Below are 18,219 nucleotides of genomic sequence, written 5' to 3' on the forward strand. Positions count from 1 at the left end.
TTGTGTCTAACTGGTGACATCATGGCGTGTGAAGGCTTCAGGGCGACCTGCTGAACATGCCAGACTCATGCTTTCCAGAGGCATGACGACTTCGTGCCTTTAACAGCTTAACCGTCCTCTAACCTGCAGGGTTTTAGGCAACGTAGAGACAGAAAATACAAACCAAACCGAGACAGGACAAAGTGTCACACAGGGGTGGTCCAAAGCCACCAAGGGGTCTGGCCTGGGACGAGACAGTGTGGCACAGTAAACCCTGATTTGTGCTGTGTTCCCATAGCAACTGTGCCCTAACCTGGTAGGTGGTGGCGTACTGATGCAACATCCGGCAGGTTCTGTCTTTCTGGAATCATTCTTGCTTCATTCTTTGTGCCAAGTCGCACACAGAGAGAGGAGTGTCTCTACCAATGGATCATAGCATGTCAGGCTCCACCATGGAGGGTCAGATCAGTGAGACTGGGACCCCCAGCAGGAAGGGTCCCATGAAGTCGGCTGGGTCAGACTACATCGGCCACAATAACTGAGATGTTGTCTGAGTGTTTCCACTGTTTACAAGATTTAAATACAGAACCGCTAAAGGTTTGTCTATGTTATCTCAGGATTAATCAACTTGAGCTAAAGCCTAACTCGCATGTTGTTGCTTAGCAACAAGCTTGACAGATAAAACCAGAAAGCAGTCCCAGCTTTTACTGCTGACCAACCGGATCACTCTGACATGATCTGGATTTAACCCCAAACAGTCGTTCTGACTTTTCATTCAGTCATTGACTTACTCTCACATTTATATGATGAGGAACCATGAAGGACTCTCCATCAGCTTCCTTGTTTGATCAATAATTTCAGTTTAGCTTTATTTGTACAGCACCACTTCACAACAATGTTGTCACCGGACACTTTACATACACATCATTCCAGTTCATACATATCCTATAACAGAAACCAACTGATTGTATCGAGTCATGACTTGGATCCAGTCCTCCATCCTGAGCTGCACGAGGCGACAGTGGGAAGGAAAAAACTCCCCTTTAACAGGAAGAAAACCTCCGGCAGAACCCGGCTCAGGGAGGGCAGCCATCTGCCTCGACTGGTTGGGGTGGAGACGACAGGAAAGACAGAACAACATGTACAACTGCACTTATTCAGGAAGACCTGCGGAAAAAAGGAGAAATAAGTTAGAGACGGCCATATTGGCATATATTTATACATTAATATATTAGAGAAATAGAGCGAGGTACTTCTCAGTGCATCAGGTAACATCCCCATTGCTACATAAGTAATGGATGGCTAGACTACCCATAACTATAAGAGCAATGAGCATAACCTGGACAGTTGGGTCCCGTGCATGCAGACTCCAACTCAGCAGATGCTCATATCCTAACTATAAGAATCATGGAAAAGGAAGGTTTTCAGCTCCATCTTAAAGGTGTGGAGGGAGTCTGCTTCCCGAACCCACGGTGGGAGCTGGTTCCATAAGAGAGGAGCCTGATAGCTAAAGGCCCTTCCTCCCATAGGACTCTTTGAGACTCTGGGAACCACCAGTAAACCTGCAGTCTGAGAGCCAAGTGCTCTATTTGGAATATATGGAACTATAAGATCTTTTATGTCCAATGGAGCTTGGTCATGGAGAGCTTTATATGTGAGGAGAAGAATTTTAAACTTTATCCTGGATTTAACAGGGAGCCAGTGTAGAGAGGCTAAAACTGGTGAAATATGATCTCTCCTGCTAGTCCTCATCAGAACCCTCGCTGCAGCATTTTGGATCAGATGGAGACTTGTCAGGGCATATTTGGGACAACCCATAAATAAGGAATTGCAGTAATCCAGTCTGGAAGTAATAAAGGCATGGACTCATTGCAACATAAATGTGAGGAATTTTCCAGCAACTTTCAACACTCTGGTCCACAATGAGTTGGTTGATCCCCACTTCCTGTTACGCAGAACTGACTGGGATGATGCAACATTTCTGGATTTGCTGGAGTATCATTAGATTTTTAGCTTCCATCTAAAACCTGGCTGTCGTACCTGGATTTGTCCTGAACTCTGCGTGAGGAGCTTTGTGTCTCGGTTTCCATGCAAAGCAGGATCAAACTGCTGGTTCAGCCGTGTGTGGACTGTAGCAAATAAAAACATGGAAGAAGCTGCATCCATGTGTCAGGTTGTGCTTTTAGTCTGTCTGGTTTTCATCTGGGAAAGATGAAGTTTGGTGGTTTTATCATCTGGATCTTCCTCTTTTCCTCCATGTTTGACTGTGTTATTTCATGTTCTGCTTCCTGTTGTATCTGCAGGTTGTTTCCTTGCCTTGTCCCATCTGTTCCTTCTTTATCCTGCGCCGTCCTCCTCAGACCATCCCCGACACAAACATACCAAAGCAAATCTGAGGTACACTACCAGTCAAAAGTTTAGACACACTTTCCCATTGGATTTAATGTAAAAGTGTGTCCAAACTTTAGATTGGTGGTGTATCGTATAAAAGCCAAGTCTAATATTTTTCGGATCCCACTAAGCATCAGTTCTTTGCTGTTCATGTTTTTGCAGAGGATTTCTCTGCTGGCGGATGCTTTTCTTTGTGTGTGAAAAGCTGTTCTTTACTAAAACAAACAAACAAAACAAAAACCAGAAAGTCAGAATGTTGTTGGGCCACTCTCTGCGAGCAGCAGGAGTCATTAATCTTGACTCCGCTGTGAAAACAAACAGCTTGAATGAGGTTTTATACTGTCTGAAGAAATGTTGATGGGTTGCCAGGTTGCTTTATTAAACGCATCCTGTTCCCCTGAATGACTGTTTCTGGGAGGTGTGTGTGTTTTTCCACTGCTTCACACAAAACTGCACCTGCTTGTTGACGTTGCCATGACAACAGAGTCCCAGTGCCGAGTCCCTCTGAAACAGACACAAAGTGTGCGCTCTCAGCTGCTTTATGGCGTGGTAAACCTCTCTAGTGATGGGTGACTGAAACCGAAGATGTTCAGCTGGAATAAGTTTAGGCGGCGTTAACTTAGCACTGCATCTACCATGAATACAAGTAGGAAGGAACCAGTTTTCTTCTTTGGAGATCTTTAATAATGCATCCTCTACATTACAATGAGGCATTCAGGGTCTGTATGAGCAGGACAGTCCTGCTCAGATAAAGACCTTTATCTTTATATGGTTCTGATGATAGATTAGTGATTGATAGAGCCTGGAGGCATCGACTGGTCCCTGCAGACGTCACGTCCTCATGCCAAACCTCTGGTATGAGCAGCATTTAACGTTCTCCCTGCAACCCTTCCAGCTGCATTCACCACCACAACGGGAGAAATTAGGAGACATCTGAACTGCAGCAGAACTTTTCTCTGAATGTAGACCTGGTGAAAGTGCTGCAGCTCTGAGGAAGTGTACGGCAGCACGGCAGCAGAACATCCTGAAATCCTTCCATCTTCACGTTGAAATGAAAACTGCAGCCATCATCTTGGAAAATCCTCCTCAGCCTCTTCCCCGCTCTCCCTAAAGCCTGTAGGATTCAGCCACCTGAATCCTACTTTCTGAGTTATGGACCGGGCCCCGCGGAGGTATTTGGGGTTGTGTTGGGATGCGGGGCCTAGCAGGGGCCTTTCAGCTCAGACAGATTAACAGCCTCGGATCTGCACCTACCTTCTGTTCACACAGCCACGACTAACTTTGTCTTTGTCTCTACAGGGGCCCTGTCCTATGCCGAGCTGGGGACTTGTATAAAGAAGTCTGGAGGACATTACACATACATAATGGAGGCATTTGGACCTCAGATGGCTTTCATCCGACTCTGGGTGGATCTCATTGCTATAAGGTAAAACCTGCCTCCTCAATTTAAGTCTATAAGTCCAACAACCATCAGGCAGGCAGCTTTTTCACCGATAACTGGTGCTTTTTATGAATAAATGCTCATCTGAATGCATTATGTGTACTGAGGACCTGCTGCAGGAGGAGAAAAAGGAGCAGATTCTTCATCTGTTGTAACAAACGTTACTTGGAAATAAATCTGAACTTGAGCTTCGTAAGGAGCTGTGGGATGAGGAGCATCGTTCTCTGCCGATGCAAACAGCTGGTTCTGGTATCGACTGCCGGTCTGAGCTTCTCCAAGCCCGACAGTCTGCTGGCGGATCTGGATTCTGCAGGTGGAGCGTCGGATCGAAGGGTGGAGAAGTTCTGCAGAGTTCTGCTTAGGGCTGGATAGGTGGAGGCAGTGTGATGGTATGGGAACACACCTCTCTCACTGGGAAACATCGGATCACTGGGACAGTTAAAGCAGAGATCCTGTATGAGGAGGCAGCAGACTGGAAACCAGTATGAGAAGGCAGCAGACTGGAGACCAGTATGAGGAGGCAGCAGACTGGAAACCAGTATGAGGAGGCAGCAGACTGGAGACCAGTATGAGGAGGCAGCAGACTGGAAACCAGTATGAGGAGGCAGCAGACTGGAAACCAGTATGAGGAGGCAGCAGACTGGAGACCAGTATGAGGAGGCAGCAGACTGGAAACCAGTATGAGGAGGCAGCAGACTGGAAACCAGTATGAGGAGGCAGCAGACTGGAAACCAGTATGAGGAGGCAGCAGACTGGAGACCAGTATGAGGAGGCAGCAGACTGGAAACCAGTATGAGGAGGCAGCAGACTGGAAACCAGTATGAGGAGGCAACAGACTGGAAACCAGTATGAGGAGGCAGCAGACTGGAGACCAGTATGAGGAGGCAGCAGACTGGAAACCAGTATGAGGAGGCAGCAGACTGGAAACCAGTATGAGGAGGCAGCAGACTGGAAACCAGTATGAGGAGGCAGCAGACTGGAGACCAGTATGAGGAGGCAGCAGACTGGAAACCAGTATGAGGAGGCAGCAGACTGGAAACCAGTATGAGGAGGCAGCAGACTGGAGACCAGTATGAGGAGGCAACAGACTGGAGACCAGTATGAGGAGGCAGCAGACTGGAAACCAGTATGAGGAGGCAGCAGACTGGAGACCAGTATGAGGAGGCAGCAGACTGGAAACCAGTATGAGGAGGCAGCAGACTGGAGACCAGTATGAGGAGGCAACAGACTGGAGACCAGTATGAGGAGGCAGCAGACTGGAGACCAGTATGAGGAGGCAGCAGACTGGAAACCAGTATGAGGAGGCAGCAGACTGGAGACCAGTATGAGGAGGCAACAGACTGGAGACCAGTATGAGGAGGCAACAGACTGGAAACCAGTATGAGGAGGCAGCAGACTGGAAACCAGTATGAGGAGGCAGCAGACTGGAAACCAGTATGAGGAGGCAGCAGACTGGAGACCAGTATGAGGAGGCAGCAGACTGGAAACCAGTATGAGGAGGCAGCAGACTGGAGACCAGTATGAGGAGGCAGCAGACTGGAAACCAGTATGAGGAGGCAGCAGACTGGAGACCAGTATGAGGAGGCAACAGACTGGAGACCAGTATGAGGAGGCAACAGACTGGAAACCAGTATGAGGAGGCAGCAGACTGGAAACCAGTATGAGGAGGCAGCAGACTGGAGACCAGTATGAGGAGGCAGCAGACTGGAGACCAGTATGAGGAGGCAGCAGACTGGAAACCAGTATGAGGAGGCAGCAGACTGGAGACCAGTATGAGGAGGCAGCAGACTGGAAACCAGTATGAGGAGGCAGCAGACTGGAGACCAGTATGAGGAGGCAGCAGACTGGAGACCAGTATGAGGAGGCAGCAGACTGGAAACCAGTATGAGGAGGCAGCAGACTGGAGACCAGTATGAGGAGGCAACAGACTGGAGACCAGTATGAGGAGGCAGCAGACTGGAGACCAGTATGAGGAGGCAACAGACTGGAGACCAGTATGAGGAGGCAGCAGACTGGAGACCAGTATGAGGAGGCAACAGACTGGAGACCAGTATGAGGAGGCAACAGACTGGAAACCAGTATGAGGAGGCAGCAGACTGGAGACCAGTATGAGGAGGCAGCAGACTGGAGACCAGTATGAGGAGGCAGCAGACTGGAGACCAGTATGAGGAGGCAGCAGACTGGAAACCAGTATGAGGAGGCAACAGACTGGAAACCAGTATGAGGAGGCAGCAGACTGGAAACCAGTATGAGGAGGCAGCAGACTGGAAACCAGTATGAGGAGGCAGCAGACTGGAAACCAGTATGAGGAGGCAGCAGACTGGAAACCAGTATGAGGAGGCAGCAGACTGGAGACCAGTATGAGGAGGCAGCAGACTGGAAACCAGTATGAGGAGGCAGCAGACTGGAAACCAGTATGAGGAGGCAGCAGACTGGAGACCAGTATGAGGAGGCAGCAGACTGGAAACCAGTATGAGGAGGCAGCAGACTGGAGACCAGTATGAGGAGGCAGCAGACTGGAAACCAGTATGAGGAGGCAGCAGACTGGAAACCAGTATGAGGAGGCAGCAGACTGGAAACCAGTATGAGGAGGCAGCAGACTGGAGACCAGTATGAGGAGGCAGCAGACTGGAGACCAGTATGAGGAGGCAGCAGACTGGAGACCAGTATGAGGAGGCAGCAGACTGGAAACCAGTATGAGGAGGCAGCAGACTGGAGACCAGTATGAGGAGGCAGCAGACTGGAAACCAGTATGAGGAGGCAGCAGACTGGAGACCAGTATGAGGAGGCAACAGACTGGAGACCAGTATGAGGAGGCAACAGACTGGAAACCAGTATGAGGAGGCAGCAGACTGGAAACCAGTATGAGGAGGCAGCAGACTGGAGACCAGTATGAGGAGGCAGCAGACTGGAAACCAGTATGAGGAGGCAGCAGACTGGAGACCAGTGTGAGGAGGCAGCAGACTGGAGACCAGTATGAGGAGGCAGCAGACTGGAAACCAGTATGAGGAGGCAGCAGACTGGAAACCAGTATGAGGAGGCAGCAGACTGGAAACCAGTATGAGGAGGCAGCAGACTGGAGACCAGTATGAGGAGGCAGCAGACTGGAAACCAGTATGAGGAGGCAGCAGACTGGAAACCAGTATGAGGAGGCAGCAGACTGGAAACCAGTATGAGGAGGCAGCAGACTGGAAACCAGTATGAGGAGGCAGCAGACTGGAGACCAGTGTGAGGAGGCAGCAGACTGGAAACCAGTATGAGGAGGCAGCAGACTGGAGACCAGTGTGAGGAGGCAGCAGACTGGAAACCAGTATGAGGAGGCAGCAGACTGGAAACCAGTATGAGGAAGCAGCAGACTGGAGACCAGTATGAGGAGGCAGCAGACTGGAGACCAGTATGAGGAGGCAGCAGACTGGAGACCAGTATGAGGAGGCAGCAGACTGGAAACCAGTATGAGGAGGCAGCAGACTGGAGACCAGTATGAGGAGGCAGCAGACTGGAGACCAGTATGAGGAGGCAGCAGACTGGAGACCAGTATGAGGAGGCAGCAGACTGGAAACCAGTATGAGGAGGCAGCAGACTGGAAACCAGTATGAGGAGGCAGCAGACTGGAGACCAGTATGAGGAGGCAGCAGACTGGAAACCAGTATGAGGAGGCAGCAGACTGGAGACCAGTATGAGGAGGCAGCAGACTGGAGACCAGTATGAGGAGGCAGCAGACTGGAGACCAGTATGAGGAGGCAGCAGACTGGAAACCAGTATGAGGAGGCAGCAGACTGGAGACCAGTATGAGGAGGCAGCAGACTGGAGACCAGTATGAGGAGGCAGCAGACTGGAGACCAGTATGAGGAGGCAGCAGACTGGAAACCAGTATGAGGAGGCAGCAGACTGGAGACCAGTATGAGGAGGCAGCAGACTGGAGACCAGTATGAGGAGGCAGCAGACTGGAAACCAGTATGAGGAGGCAGCAGACTGGAAACCAGTATGAGGAGGCAGCAGACTGGAGACCAGTATGAGGAGGCAGCAGACTGGAAACCAGTATGAGGAGGCAGCAGACTGGAAACCAGTATGAGGAGGCAGCAGACTGGAGACCAGTATGAGGAGGCAGCAGACTGGAAACCAGTATGAGGAGGCAGCAGACTGGAAACCAGTATGAGGAGGCAGCAGACTGGAGACCAGTATGAGGAGGCAGCAGACTGGAGACCAGTATGAGGAGGCAGCAGACTGGAGACCAGTATGAGGAGGCAGCAGACTGGAAACCAGTATGAGGAGGCAGCAGACTGGAAACCAGTATGAGGAGGCAGCAGACTGGAAACCAGTATGAGGAGGCAGCAGACTGGAGACCAGTATGAGGAGGCAGCAGACTGGAGACCAGTATGAGGAGGCAGCAGACTGGAGACCAGTATGAGGAGGCAGCAGACTGGAGACCAGTATGAGGAGGCAGCAGACTGGAAACCAGTATGAGGAGGCAGCAGACTGGAGACCAGTATGAGGAGGCAGCAGACTGGAGACCAGTATGAGGAGGCAGCAGACTGGAAACCAGTATGAGGAGGCAGCAGACTGGAAACCAGTATGAGGAGGCAGCAGACTGGTTCCTGAAGCTCCAGCCAGCAGGGAAATCAGATGAAATAGAAAAATAAAAACTAGAAAAGCGTTCATCTTGCAGAAGAGTAAATGTGAATGCCCTTCTATGCTGAATGATTGATATGAAATTGCACAACTATGCAACTTAATTTATTATGGCAATGCATCAGGATTTGAACCCACAAACATCTGAACAAGAGCACATTTCTTTCACTACTACACCAGCACAGCTCTCCGATCCATCATGGCAGAATCATCAACAGTTTTTATAATTGGAATGGTTATTTTTCTTTTACACTATTTGGCAAAAGAGCTTAAGATTTAAATGTGTAAAGTAGCACACAGGATCTATTAGATATAGATCAGCAGAAGAAGTACAACCATCTGATATGATTTATGACAATCTAGCACCTGGATTTGAACTCACAACCTTCTGAATGAAAGACAATTCACTTTACCACTATACCTCTACAACACTTCTTTGCAACCTGGCAGGCTGGCAGGTCTAATATTTTTTGCCGTTGGTATGGGATTGCCTTTGCCACCAGTGTGTCATCAGCAGAACTGCAAAAAGATGTGAACAGTTGAACTGCTGTCAAGAAGCCAAAGTTTATTTTAAATAGTTTGTAAATACGACTAAAATTCTGAAGTCAGTAGTTAACTACATCAGACATTGCAGAAAACCATTTAGAACTGCTTGTGTAATCAGTTAAAGACTTTATTGTTTAACTTTAGCAATGTTGCTTCATTTGAAGCATTTAAACAACAAAACTGTAATATTTTACTGTCATTTCTGCAGTTTATTTATTTATTTTTTTACCTTGAACTAACCCTTCATATTAATTGCAAAAGTTTTGAAGCCAGACCTTGGACAGGATCTGTCTTATTTGTGCAGACAGCCCACACTTTAACTGCACAGTTTGCAGCCAAAACCAAAACCAAAGCTCTTTGATCAGATCGGTCCACAGCATTCTGTGTGCAGAACTGACAACATCACAGTGCACAATGTTTAAGACTGGATTTGAACCCTTGCCTTGTGTACCAATGCGTACCTGTGTACCAGTGCAGAAAATGGACCAATTACTGAGCTCCAGGTTTACTTCTGACTCTGGACCAGAAAGTAGACCTGATCCTGGTGACCTGAAGGGTCTGCTTCAGTCAGAACAAACCACAAGATCCTGAATGGGAACAATCAGCTGACAGGAAACCAGCATGAAGACCTGGAGGACTGGAGTTCTATCGTCCAGGTTCCTGGTCTTAGTGAGGACAGGAACAGCAGCATTCTGGATGACCTGCATCTGTCTGATGGACTTTACGGAGACCAGTAAAGTCATTCTAGTCTAGAGAAATCCTGCTGAGTCATCAGTCCTTTAATCTTCCAGACGTTCTCTAAGTCAGTTATCCCTAATCCTGGTCCTCGAGGACCAGCCTCCTACAAGTTCTCCTAGTGTCCCTGCCGGTCGGCGTCCTGCAGGTTCTCCTAGTGTCCCTGCCGGTCGGCGTCCTGCAGGTTCTCCTAGTGTCCCTGCCGGTCGGCGTCCTGCAGGTTCTCCTAGTGTCCCTGCCGGTCGGCGTCCTGCAGGTTCTCCTAGTGTCCCTGCCGGTCGGCGTCCTGCAGGTTCTCCTAGTGTCCCTGCCGGTCGGCGTCCTGCAGGTTCTCCTAGTGTCCCTGCCGGTCAGCGTCCTACAAGTTCTCCTAGTGTCCCTGCCGGTCGGCGTCCTGCAGGTTCTCCTAGTGTCCCTGCCGGTCAGCGTCCTACAAGTTCTCCTAGTGTCCCTGCCGGTCGGCGTCCTGCAGGTTCTCCTAGTGTCCCTTGCGGTCGGCGTCCTACAAGTTCTCCTAGTGTCCCTGCCGGTCGGCGTCCTACAAGTTCTCCTAGTGTCCCTTGCGGTCGGCGTCCTACAAGTTCTCCTAGTGTCGCTGCCGGTCGGCGTCCTGCAGGTTCTCCTAGTGTCCCTTGCGGTCGGCGTCCTGCAGGTTCTCCTAGTGTCCCTGCCGGTCGGCGTCCTACAAGTTCTCCTAGTGTCCCTGCCGGTCGGCGTCCTGCAGGTTCTCCTAGTGTCCCTGCCGGTCGGCGTCCTGCAGGTTCTCCTAGTGTCCCTGCCGGTCGGCGTCCTGCAGGTTCTCCTAGTGTCCCTGCCGGTCGGCGTCCTGCAGGTTCTCCTAGTGTCCCTGCCGGTCGGCGTCCTGCAGGTTCTCCTAGTGTCCCTGCCGGTCGGCGTCCTGCAGGTTCTCCTAGTGTCCCTGCCGGTCGGCGTCCTGCAGGTTCTCCTAGTGTCCCTGCCGGTCAGCGTCCTACAAGTTCTCCTAGTGTCCCTGCCGGTCGGCGTCCTGCAGGTTCTCCTAGTGTCCCTGCCGGTCAGCGTCCTACAAGTTCTCCTAGTGTCCCTGCCGGTCGGCGTCCTACAAGTTCTCCTAGTGTCCCTTGCGGTCGGCGTCCTACAAGTTCTCCTAGTGTCCCTGCCGGTCGGCGTCCTGCAGGTTCTCCTAGTGTCCCTTGCGGTCGGCGTCCTGCAGGTTCTCCTAGTGTCCCTGCCGGTCGGCGTCCTACAAGTTCTCCTAGTGTCCCTGCCGGTCGGCGTCCTACAAGTTCTCCTAGTGTCCCTGCCGGTCGGCGTCCTACAAGTTCTCCTAGTGTCCCTGCCGGTCGGCGTCCTACAAGTTCTCCTAGTGTCCCTGCCGGTCGGCGTCCTGCAGGTTCTCCTAGTGTCCCTGCCGGTCGGCGTCCTACAAGTTCTCCTAGTGTCCCTGCCGGTCGGCGTCCTACAAGTTCTCCTAGTGTCCCTGCCGGTCGTCGTCCTGCAGGTTCTCCTAGTGTCCCTGCCGGTCGGCGTCCTGCAGGTTCTCCTAGTGTCCCTGCCGGTCGGCGTCCTGCAGGTTCTCCTAGTGTCCCTGCCGGTCGGCGTCCTGCAGGTTCTCCTAGTGTCCCTGCCGGTCAGCGTCCTACAAGTTCTCCTAGTGTCCCTGCCGGTCGGCGTCCTGCAGGTTCTCCTAGTGTCCCTGCCGGTCGGCGTCCTACAAGTTCTCCTAGTGTCCCTGCCGGTCGGCGTCCTGCAGGTTCTCCTAGTGTCCCTTGCGGTCGGCGTCCTACAAGTTTTCCTAGTGTCCCTGCCGGTCAGCGTCCTACAAGTTCTCCTAGTGTCCCTGCCGGTTGGCGTCCTGCAGGTTCTCCTAGTGTCCCTGCCGGTCAGCGTCCTGCAGGTTCTCCTAGTGTCCCTGCCGGTCGGCGTCCTGCAGGTTCTCCTAGTGTCCCTGCCGGTCGGCGTCCTGCAGGTTCTCCTAGTGTCCCTGCCGGTCGGCGTCCTGCAGGTTCTCCTAGTGTCCCTGCCGGTCAGCGTCCTACAAGTTCTCCTAGTGTCCCTGCCGGTCGGCGTCCTGCAGGTTCTCCTAGTGTCCCTGCCGGTCAGCGTCCTACAAGTTCTCCTAGTGTCCCTGCCGGTCGGCGTCCTGCAGGTTCTCCTAGTGTCCCTTGCGGTCGGCGTCCTACAAGTTCTCCTAGTGTCCCTGCCGGTCGGCGTCCTACAAGTTCTCCTAGTGTCCCTTGCGGTCGGCGTCCTACAAGTTCTCCTAGTGTCCCTGCCGGTCGGCGTCCTGCAGGTTCTCCTAGTGTCCCTTGCGGTCAGCGTCCTGCAGGTTCTCCTAGTGTCCCTGCCGGTCGGCGTCCTACAAGTTCTCCTAGTGTCCCTGCCGGTCGGCGTCCTACAAGTTCTCCTAGTGTCCCTGCCGGTCGGCGTCCTACAAGTTCTCCTAGTGTCCCTGCCGGTCAGCGTCCTACAAGTTCTCCTAGTGTCCCTGCCTGTCGGCGTCCTACAAGTTCTCCTAGTGTCCCTGCCGGTCAGCGTCCTACAAGTTCTCCTAGTGTCCCTGCCGGTCAGCGTCCTTCAAGTTCTCCTAGTGTCCCTGCCGGTCGGCGTCCTGCAGGTTCTCCTAGTGTCCCTTGCGGTCGGCGTCCTACAAGTTCTCCTAGTGTCCCTGCCGGTCGGCGTCCTACAAGTTCTCCTAGTGTCCCTTGTGGTCGGCGTCCTACAAGTTCTCCTAGTGTCCCTGCCGGTCGGCGTCCTGCAGGTTCTCCTAGTGTCTCTTGCGGTCGGCGTCCTGCAGGTTCTCCTAGTGTCCCTGCCGGTCGGCGTCCTACAAGTTCTCCTAGTGTCCCTGCCGGTCGGCGTCCTACAAGTTCTCCTAGTGTCCCTGCCGGTCGGCGTCCTACAAGTTCTCCTAGTGTCCCTGCCGGTCAGCGTCCTACAAGTTCTCCTAGTGTCCCTGCCGGTCGGCGTCCTGCAGGTTCTCCTAGTGTCCCTGCCGGTCGGCGTCCTACAAGTTCTCCTAGTGTCCCTGCCGGTCGGCGTCCTACAAGTTCTCCTAGTGTCCCTGCCGGTCGGTGTCCTACAAGTTCTCCTAGCGTCCCTGCCGGTCAGCGTCCTACAAGTTCTCCTAGTGTCCCTGCCGGTCGGCGTCCTGCAGGTTCTCCTAGTGTCCCTGCCGGTCGGCGTCCTGCAGGTTCTCCTAGTGTCCCTGCCGGTCAGCGTCCTACAAGTTCTCCTAGTGTCCCTGCCGGTCGGCGTCCTGCAGGTTCTCCTAGTGTCCCTGCCGGTCGGCGTCCTACAAGTTCTCCTAGCGTCCCTGCCGGTCAGCGTCCTACAAGTTCTCCTAGTGTCCCTGCCGGTCGGCGTCCTGCAGGTTCTCCTAGTGTCCCTGCCGGTCGGCGTCCTGCAGGTTCTCCTAGTGTCCCTGCCGGTCAGCGTCCTACAAGTTCTCCTAGTGTCCCTGCCGGTCGGCGTCCTGCAGGTTCTCCTAGTGTCCCTGCCGGTCGGCGTCCTACAAGTTCTCCTAGTGTCCCTGCCGGTCAGCGTCCTTCAAGTTCTCCTAGTGTCCCTGCCAGATTCCTGGCTTTGTGTTGGTTTTTAACTTTCCTGTAAGGAGCTTTCTTTGGGATTCGTCTTCGTCAAACACAAGGAAGTTCTGGGAATAAAAACAGCAGGAAGGTTCGGAGTTTTCAGGAACAAACCAGGACGTGTTGAAGAGACATAAAAACACTCAAACTAACGGGGATGTTTGATGTTTCCACATGTTTCAGGATTTTAACATGCAGCTTCTGTGCAGAACGATGATGAAATGTTGGAAACACCAGGATGAGACGTCTAGTCTCTCCTGCTTCCAGCTGTGGTCGGTTCATCGCAGCTTCTGCCATGTGAACGGGAAGCGGCCTGACCCAACGCTGCAGCTGCAGGAAGGAAAACGTTTCAGGCTGTTGAATCGTGAACCTGTGAAGGACAAGGTGGTCTGGAAACCTGCAGCGGATGAGGAACAACAATCTTTGTGAAAAGCCGTAAAAATGACCATTTCTCTGGTTTCTTTATGAAAGTTGGACGTGGAGAAGCTGATGGAGGCGTTGCTGCTGGACTCAACCACTGACTGAATGTAGATGGATCGCCATTTGGTCACATTAAACCGTTTTTCTCTGCACACTTCAGAATTGATGATAAATCCATCGAAACAAAACAAAACAACCCAAATAAAGCAAAGAAGAGAATCTGGTTGGACTGCTCCCCAGTTTCCAGTTCTTCCTGGACTGGACTTGCTCCAGTCAGCTGCAGGTAGGACTCATGCTGACCACGCCTCCTGGCGTTCCACCTCGTCTCTGTCCCCACGACCCCGTCAGGCTACGGAAAAGAAAAAGACGAAGATCTTTGGTTTTGGAGTAAACAAGCTGTTTTACTCTGATTCATTTAAATCTGCTACAGAAGCAAAACTGTCATCGACATGTACGTATGTGAAAGGTTCAGGTGCAAAGATCGGTGTCTGGGCGCTGAAATATTACAGCATGTTGCTAGTAGCAACGACCCCCCCCCAGCTCCTCCACACAGCCAGCGACTGTGTATGACTCCTTTCTACGTTAATCTGACAGGGCGACCATCTGATCCCATGTAACCCATTCTATGTGTGTTTTCTACAAGACATAGCAGACTGTGCCTGCTGACCCCCCCCACAGCCCGTATGCCGGTAGCCTAATGCAGGATCAGAGAAAAAGCCCACCATGTGTACTCTGCCAAGCCCAAGCAGTACAAACAGTGTCAGAGCTGCCCAGTTCAATGCTGGCCCCGGGCTGCTGGGACGCTGTGGAAGCCCTGGGAAATGAACAGAGAGTGAAAACAAGGATGAGGAGGACAAAGAGAGATTTTCTGGGCTGCAGCGCCTCAGTGTCTGCGGCGGGAAATGAGAAGGGATCCACAGATGAGCCGTGAGATCAGCGTGGAGGCAAGCAACCTGGTTCGGTTCTGACCCGCCGCACATGGAGACGAGTCGGAGGAAACACTTAGTATGACTGTAACTACAGAACCAACTTTAAAGCAGATGAGATTACACAGGAGTTCTGGTTACTAAGTACTAATTATTACTGTTAATAAGTACTAATAGTGCTATCATGACAAAACGTCTGGAATGGCTGAAACCCAAAATTCCCAAAAAGATGGAGACACTGCAAACAAGCAATCATTTCCAAACATCATCAATCTGATTTGAAGGAGACAAACAACATGTCAGATGAAGAAACGGAGATGTTTCATCATTTCATAGAAAATATGAATCAGAAGCAGCAACACATCTGTAAACAGCTGGATCAGGAGCAACAAAAGACTGGAAAAGTAACATCTGGAGGAGAATCTGCCACCTGGTCAGGTTACCTGGCAACAGGTCAGCAGCATGAAAGGAGCACTTCAGAGAGTCTCTCAGAGGGAAAGACGGACAGAACTTCACCAGTCTGAGACAAACTGGGTCTGAAAATGGACCAGTTTCAGAAAAATGTTCCCGATACTCCAAACATCCTGATACACCTTCTGCAGTGTGTAATATCTTCCACAGATTCCGAGAATCAGGAGGAATCTCTGTATTCTGGGGACAAGACTGGAACCTGGTGATCTTCTATTCTATTCTATTCTATTCTATTCTATTCTATTCTATTCTATTCTATTCTAGTCTATTCTATTCTAAAGAGGAGAGGGAGCATCCAGCTTGTTATCAGCCTGCATCTCTGATGGGATGGGGTTGCATTAGTGCCGATGGCGTGGGCAGCTTCCACATCTGGGAAGCTCCATCAATGCTGAAACATCTGCTCCCATCCAGACAACGTCTCTTTCAGGGAAGACCTTGCAGGTTCCACCATGCTGGACCACATCCTGATGGTGGAACGGGAGAACTGGTCTGCTGCAGTCCAGTTCCACCAGTACAAAACATCTGGAGCGTCATGGAAGCAGAAATCCAGCAACAAGGACCAGTAGAACAGCTGGAATACTGCATCAGGACCAGTAGAACAGCTGGAATCCTGCATCAGGACCAGTAGAACAGCTGGAATCCTGCATCAGACCAGTAGAACAGCTGGAATCCTGCATCAGACCAGTAGAACAGCTGGAATCCTGCATCAGGACCAGTAGAACAGCTGGAATCCTGCATCAGGACCAGTCGAACAGCTGGAATCCTGCACCAGGACCAGTAGAACAGCTGGAATCCTGCATCAGACCAGTAGAACAGCTGGAATCCTGCATCAGGACCAGTAGAACAGCTGGAATCCTGCATCAGGACCAGTAGAACAGCTGGAATCCTGCATCAGGACCAGTAGAACAGCTGGAATCCTGCATCAGGACCAGTAGAACAGCTGGAATCCTGCATCAGGACCAGTAGAACAGCTGGAATCCTGCATCAGGACCAGTAGAACAGCTGGAATCCTGCATCAGGACCAGTAGAACAGCTGGAATCCTGCATCAGGACCAGTAGAACAGCTGGAATCCTGCATCAGGACCAGGATGTTCAGATCAGGAACATGATAAAAGTCATCAGGTTGCCTCTGAAATCCTCACATCTCAGCCTTGAGCTGTTGTTATGCAGTGGGCAGCTTCCCAGTAACACCAGTCACATGGACTGGGAGCTCCTGAAAAGGATCTTCTACACCTGCTTCCTGGAGTAACCTGGTGTTCCTGGTGTGACCTCGAGCAGAGTGCAAACAGCTGTGAGCTTAAACCTCTTCCTGTCAGCAGACACGGTTTGTGTCTGTTCGCAGCTCTGGTTTTAACTCCACCTACTGCAGGTTACATGTTAGAGTCTCCTACTGCTGGTTTCTGGGTCTCCATGAACTCCATCAACTCTGTTCAGCAATGGGGGGGGGGGGTTGGAGGATCTTGTTGACACATGTGTGATGTTGTGTTGTGTCCTGCAGGCCTGCAGCCATGGCAGTCATCTCTCTGGCGTTTGGACAGTACATCCTGGAGCCGCTGTTCATGCCGTGCGACATCCCCCCCATGGCCGTCAAACTGGCCACAGCCATCGGCATCAGTACGTCGTCTGTCTGTCTGCATGGCGTGTCATGGCTTCTTGCTGTTTGAATGAGGGGATGGGAAGACATGCAGATGTGCAGCTAGAGGGAGGGAGGAGGAAGAGGAGCGTGATAAAAAGGAAGGAACTCGGCTGCAGAAAGCAAATTCTCACCATGACAACGGACTTTATTTACCAGAGTAAAACTACATTCAGGGAACTTTTATGTTTTAATATTTTACAAGCTGATGATGTTTAAACTTTCAGCCTCCGAAGAAATCACAGCAAATAAAAGCACTTGTTTAACGTACGTTATGTAGAGCATAAGCAGCACCATCTTACACTGTTCCACTCATCAGAACCACTGGGAGAAGAACAATTCACAACGAGAATACCCCGATGTATGCTTACAGACATGGTCCAATCCAGTCCAGTTCAGTCCAGTTCAGTCCAATTCTATTCTATTCTACAGTCATTTAGCAGATGCTTTTATCCAAAGCGACTTACATACATGATCATACCACGATAGGCACATCAGGGGGCAACTTAGGGTTCAGTGTCTTGTCCAAGGACACTTCGGCACGTAGTCAGGGGAAGCCTGGAATTGAACTTCCAACTTCCCAGTTACAAGCCAATTGCTCTTCCTCCTGAGCTTCAGTCCAATTCAGTCCAGTTCACTGTGGTCCCATTGCATGTAACCCAAACAGATTCATCAAATAATGCTCCAGCTGATCTACGGAGGTTTTCCAGCGTTTCTATCCGTCCAGGAGGTCTACAATCCAGATGTAGTGTTTATTCAGAGACTCTAGATGGTAAATCCACCATTATTTATCACATCTTTATCACCATCACCACCATGTTGCTAAGAGACCTCTATTTTCACCTGGACATGATGATGAAGACACTTCCTGTCAGACTTTCCACCAATCAGAGACCTTAAACTGACGGTAACGTCCAATCAGGAGCAGCCAAAGATCAACAAGTGATGAGAAAAGCAGGAAAATAATGATCCTCTATGGCTGGAATAAAGCCAAGAAGACGTTTGGGATGCAGCTGAGGTGGAGGTGCTGCAGTGAGGACAGCAGGTAGATAGTAGCAGGAAGACGTGTGGAAACATGGAAAAGTGTTGTTTAGTAATAACTTCAGTTTCTTCTTCTCTATATTCTGCTATATGTATTGATCCATTGATCTGGCACCATTTCAGCCTGCTGGTCTGACAGCTGAGGCCGTCCTGAAGGCATCATGTCTGGATGCTGACTGGGATTAACACAGTTCATCGTCTCCATGCAGTTTGATATTTACAGTAAAAACAGAAAGCAGATGGAGAGAAAATCTCCTCAGAATAAAAGATTCTGTGTCTCCGAACAGCTTCGGTCATGTACCTGAACAGTATGAGCGTCACGTGGACGGCCAGGATCCAAATTCTGCTGACCCTCAGCAAGCTGCTGGCCATCGCCACCATCATCGTGCCCGGGGTGTACCAGCTCTTTAAAGGTAACATTCATCATCATGTGTAAGATGT

The 18,219-nt window shown here is 51.1% G+C and overlaps 1 protein-coding gene across 1 annotated transcript in view; it reads left to right on the top strand.

The window, feature by feature from the left end:
• Window positions 1-18,219, top strand: part of slc7a11 (solute carrier family 7 member 11) — a gene marked incomplete at its 5' end in the record, with an annotated part of 110,893 nt that overhangs the window by 58,425 nt on the left and 34,249 nt on the right. The window contains 3 exons of the mRNA XM_079249707.1: window positions 3,670-3,796; window positions 16,603-16,718; window positions 18,066-18,191. Coding sequence (XP_079105833.1) covers window positions 3,670-3,796; window positions 16,603-16,718; window positions 18,066-18,191 — 369 coding nt within the window. The remainder of the gene's footprint in view (window positions 1-3,669; window positions 3,797-16,602; window positions 16,719-18,065; window positions 18,192-18,219) is intronic.

This window comes from Telmatherina bonti (assembly GCF_933228915.1).
Source record: "Telmatherina bonti genome assembly, chromosome: 12".
Classification (NCBI taxonomy): Eukaryota; Metazoa; Chordata; class Actinopteri; order Atheriniformes; family Telmatherinidae; genus Telmatherina; species Telmatherina bonti.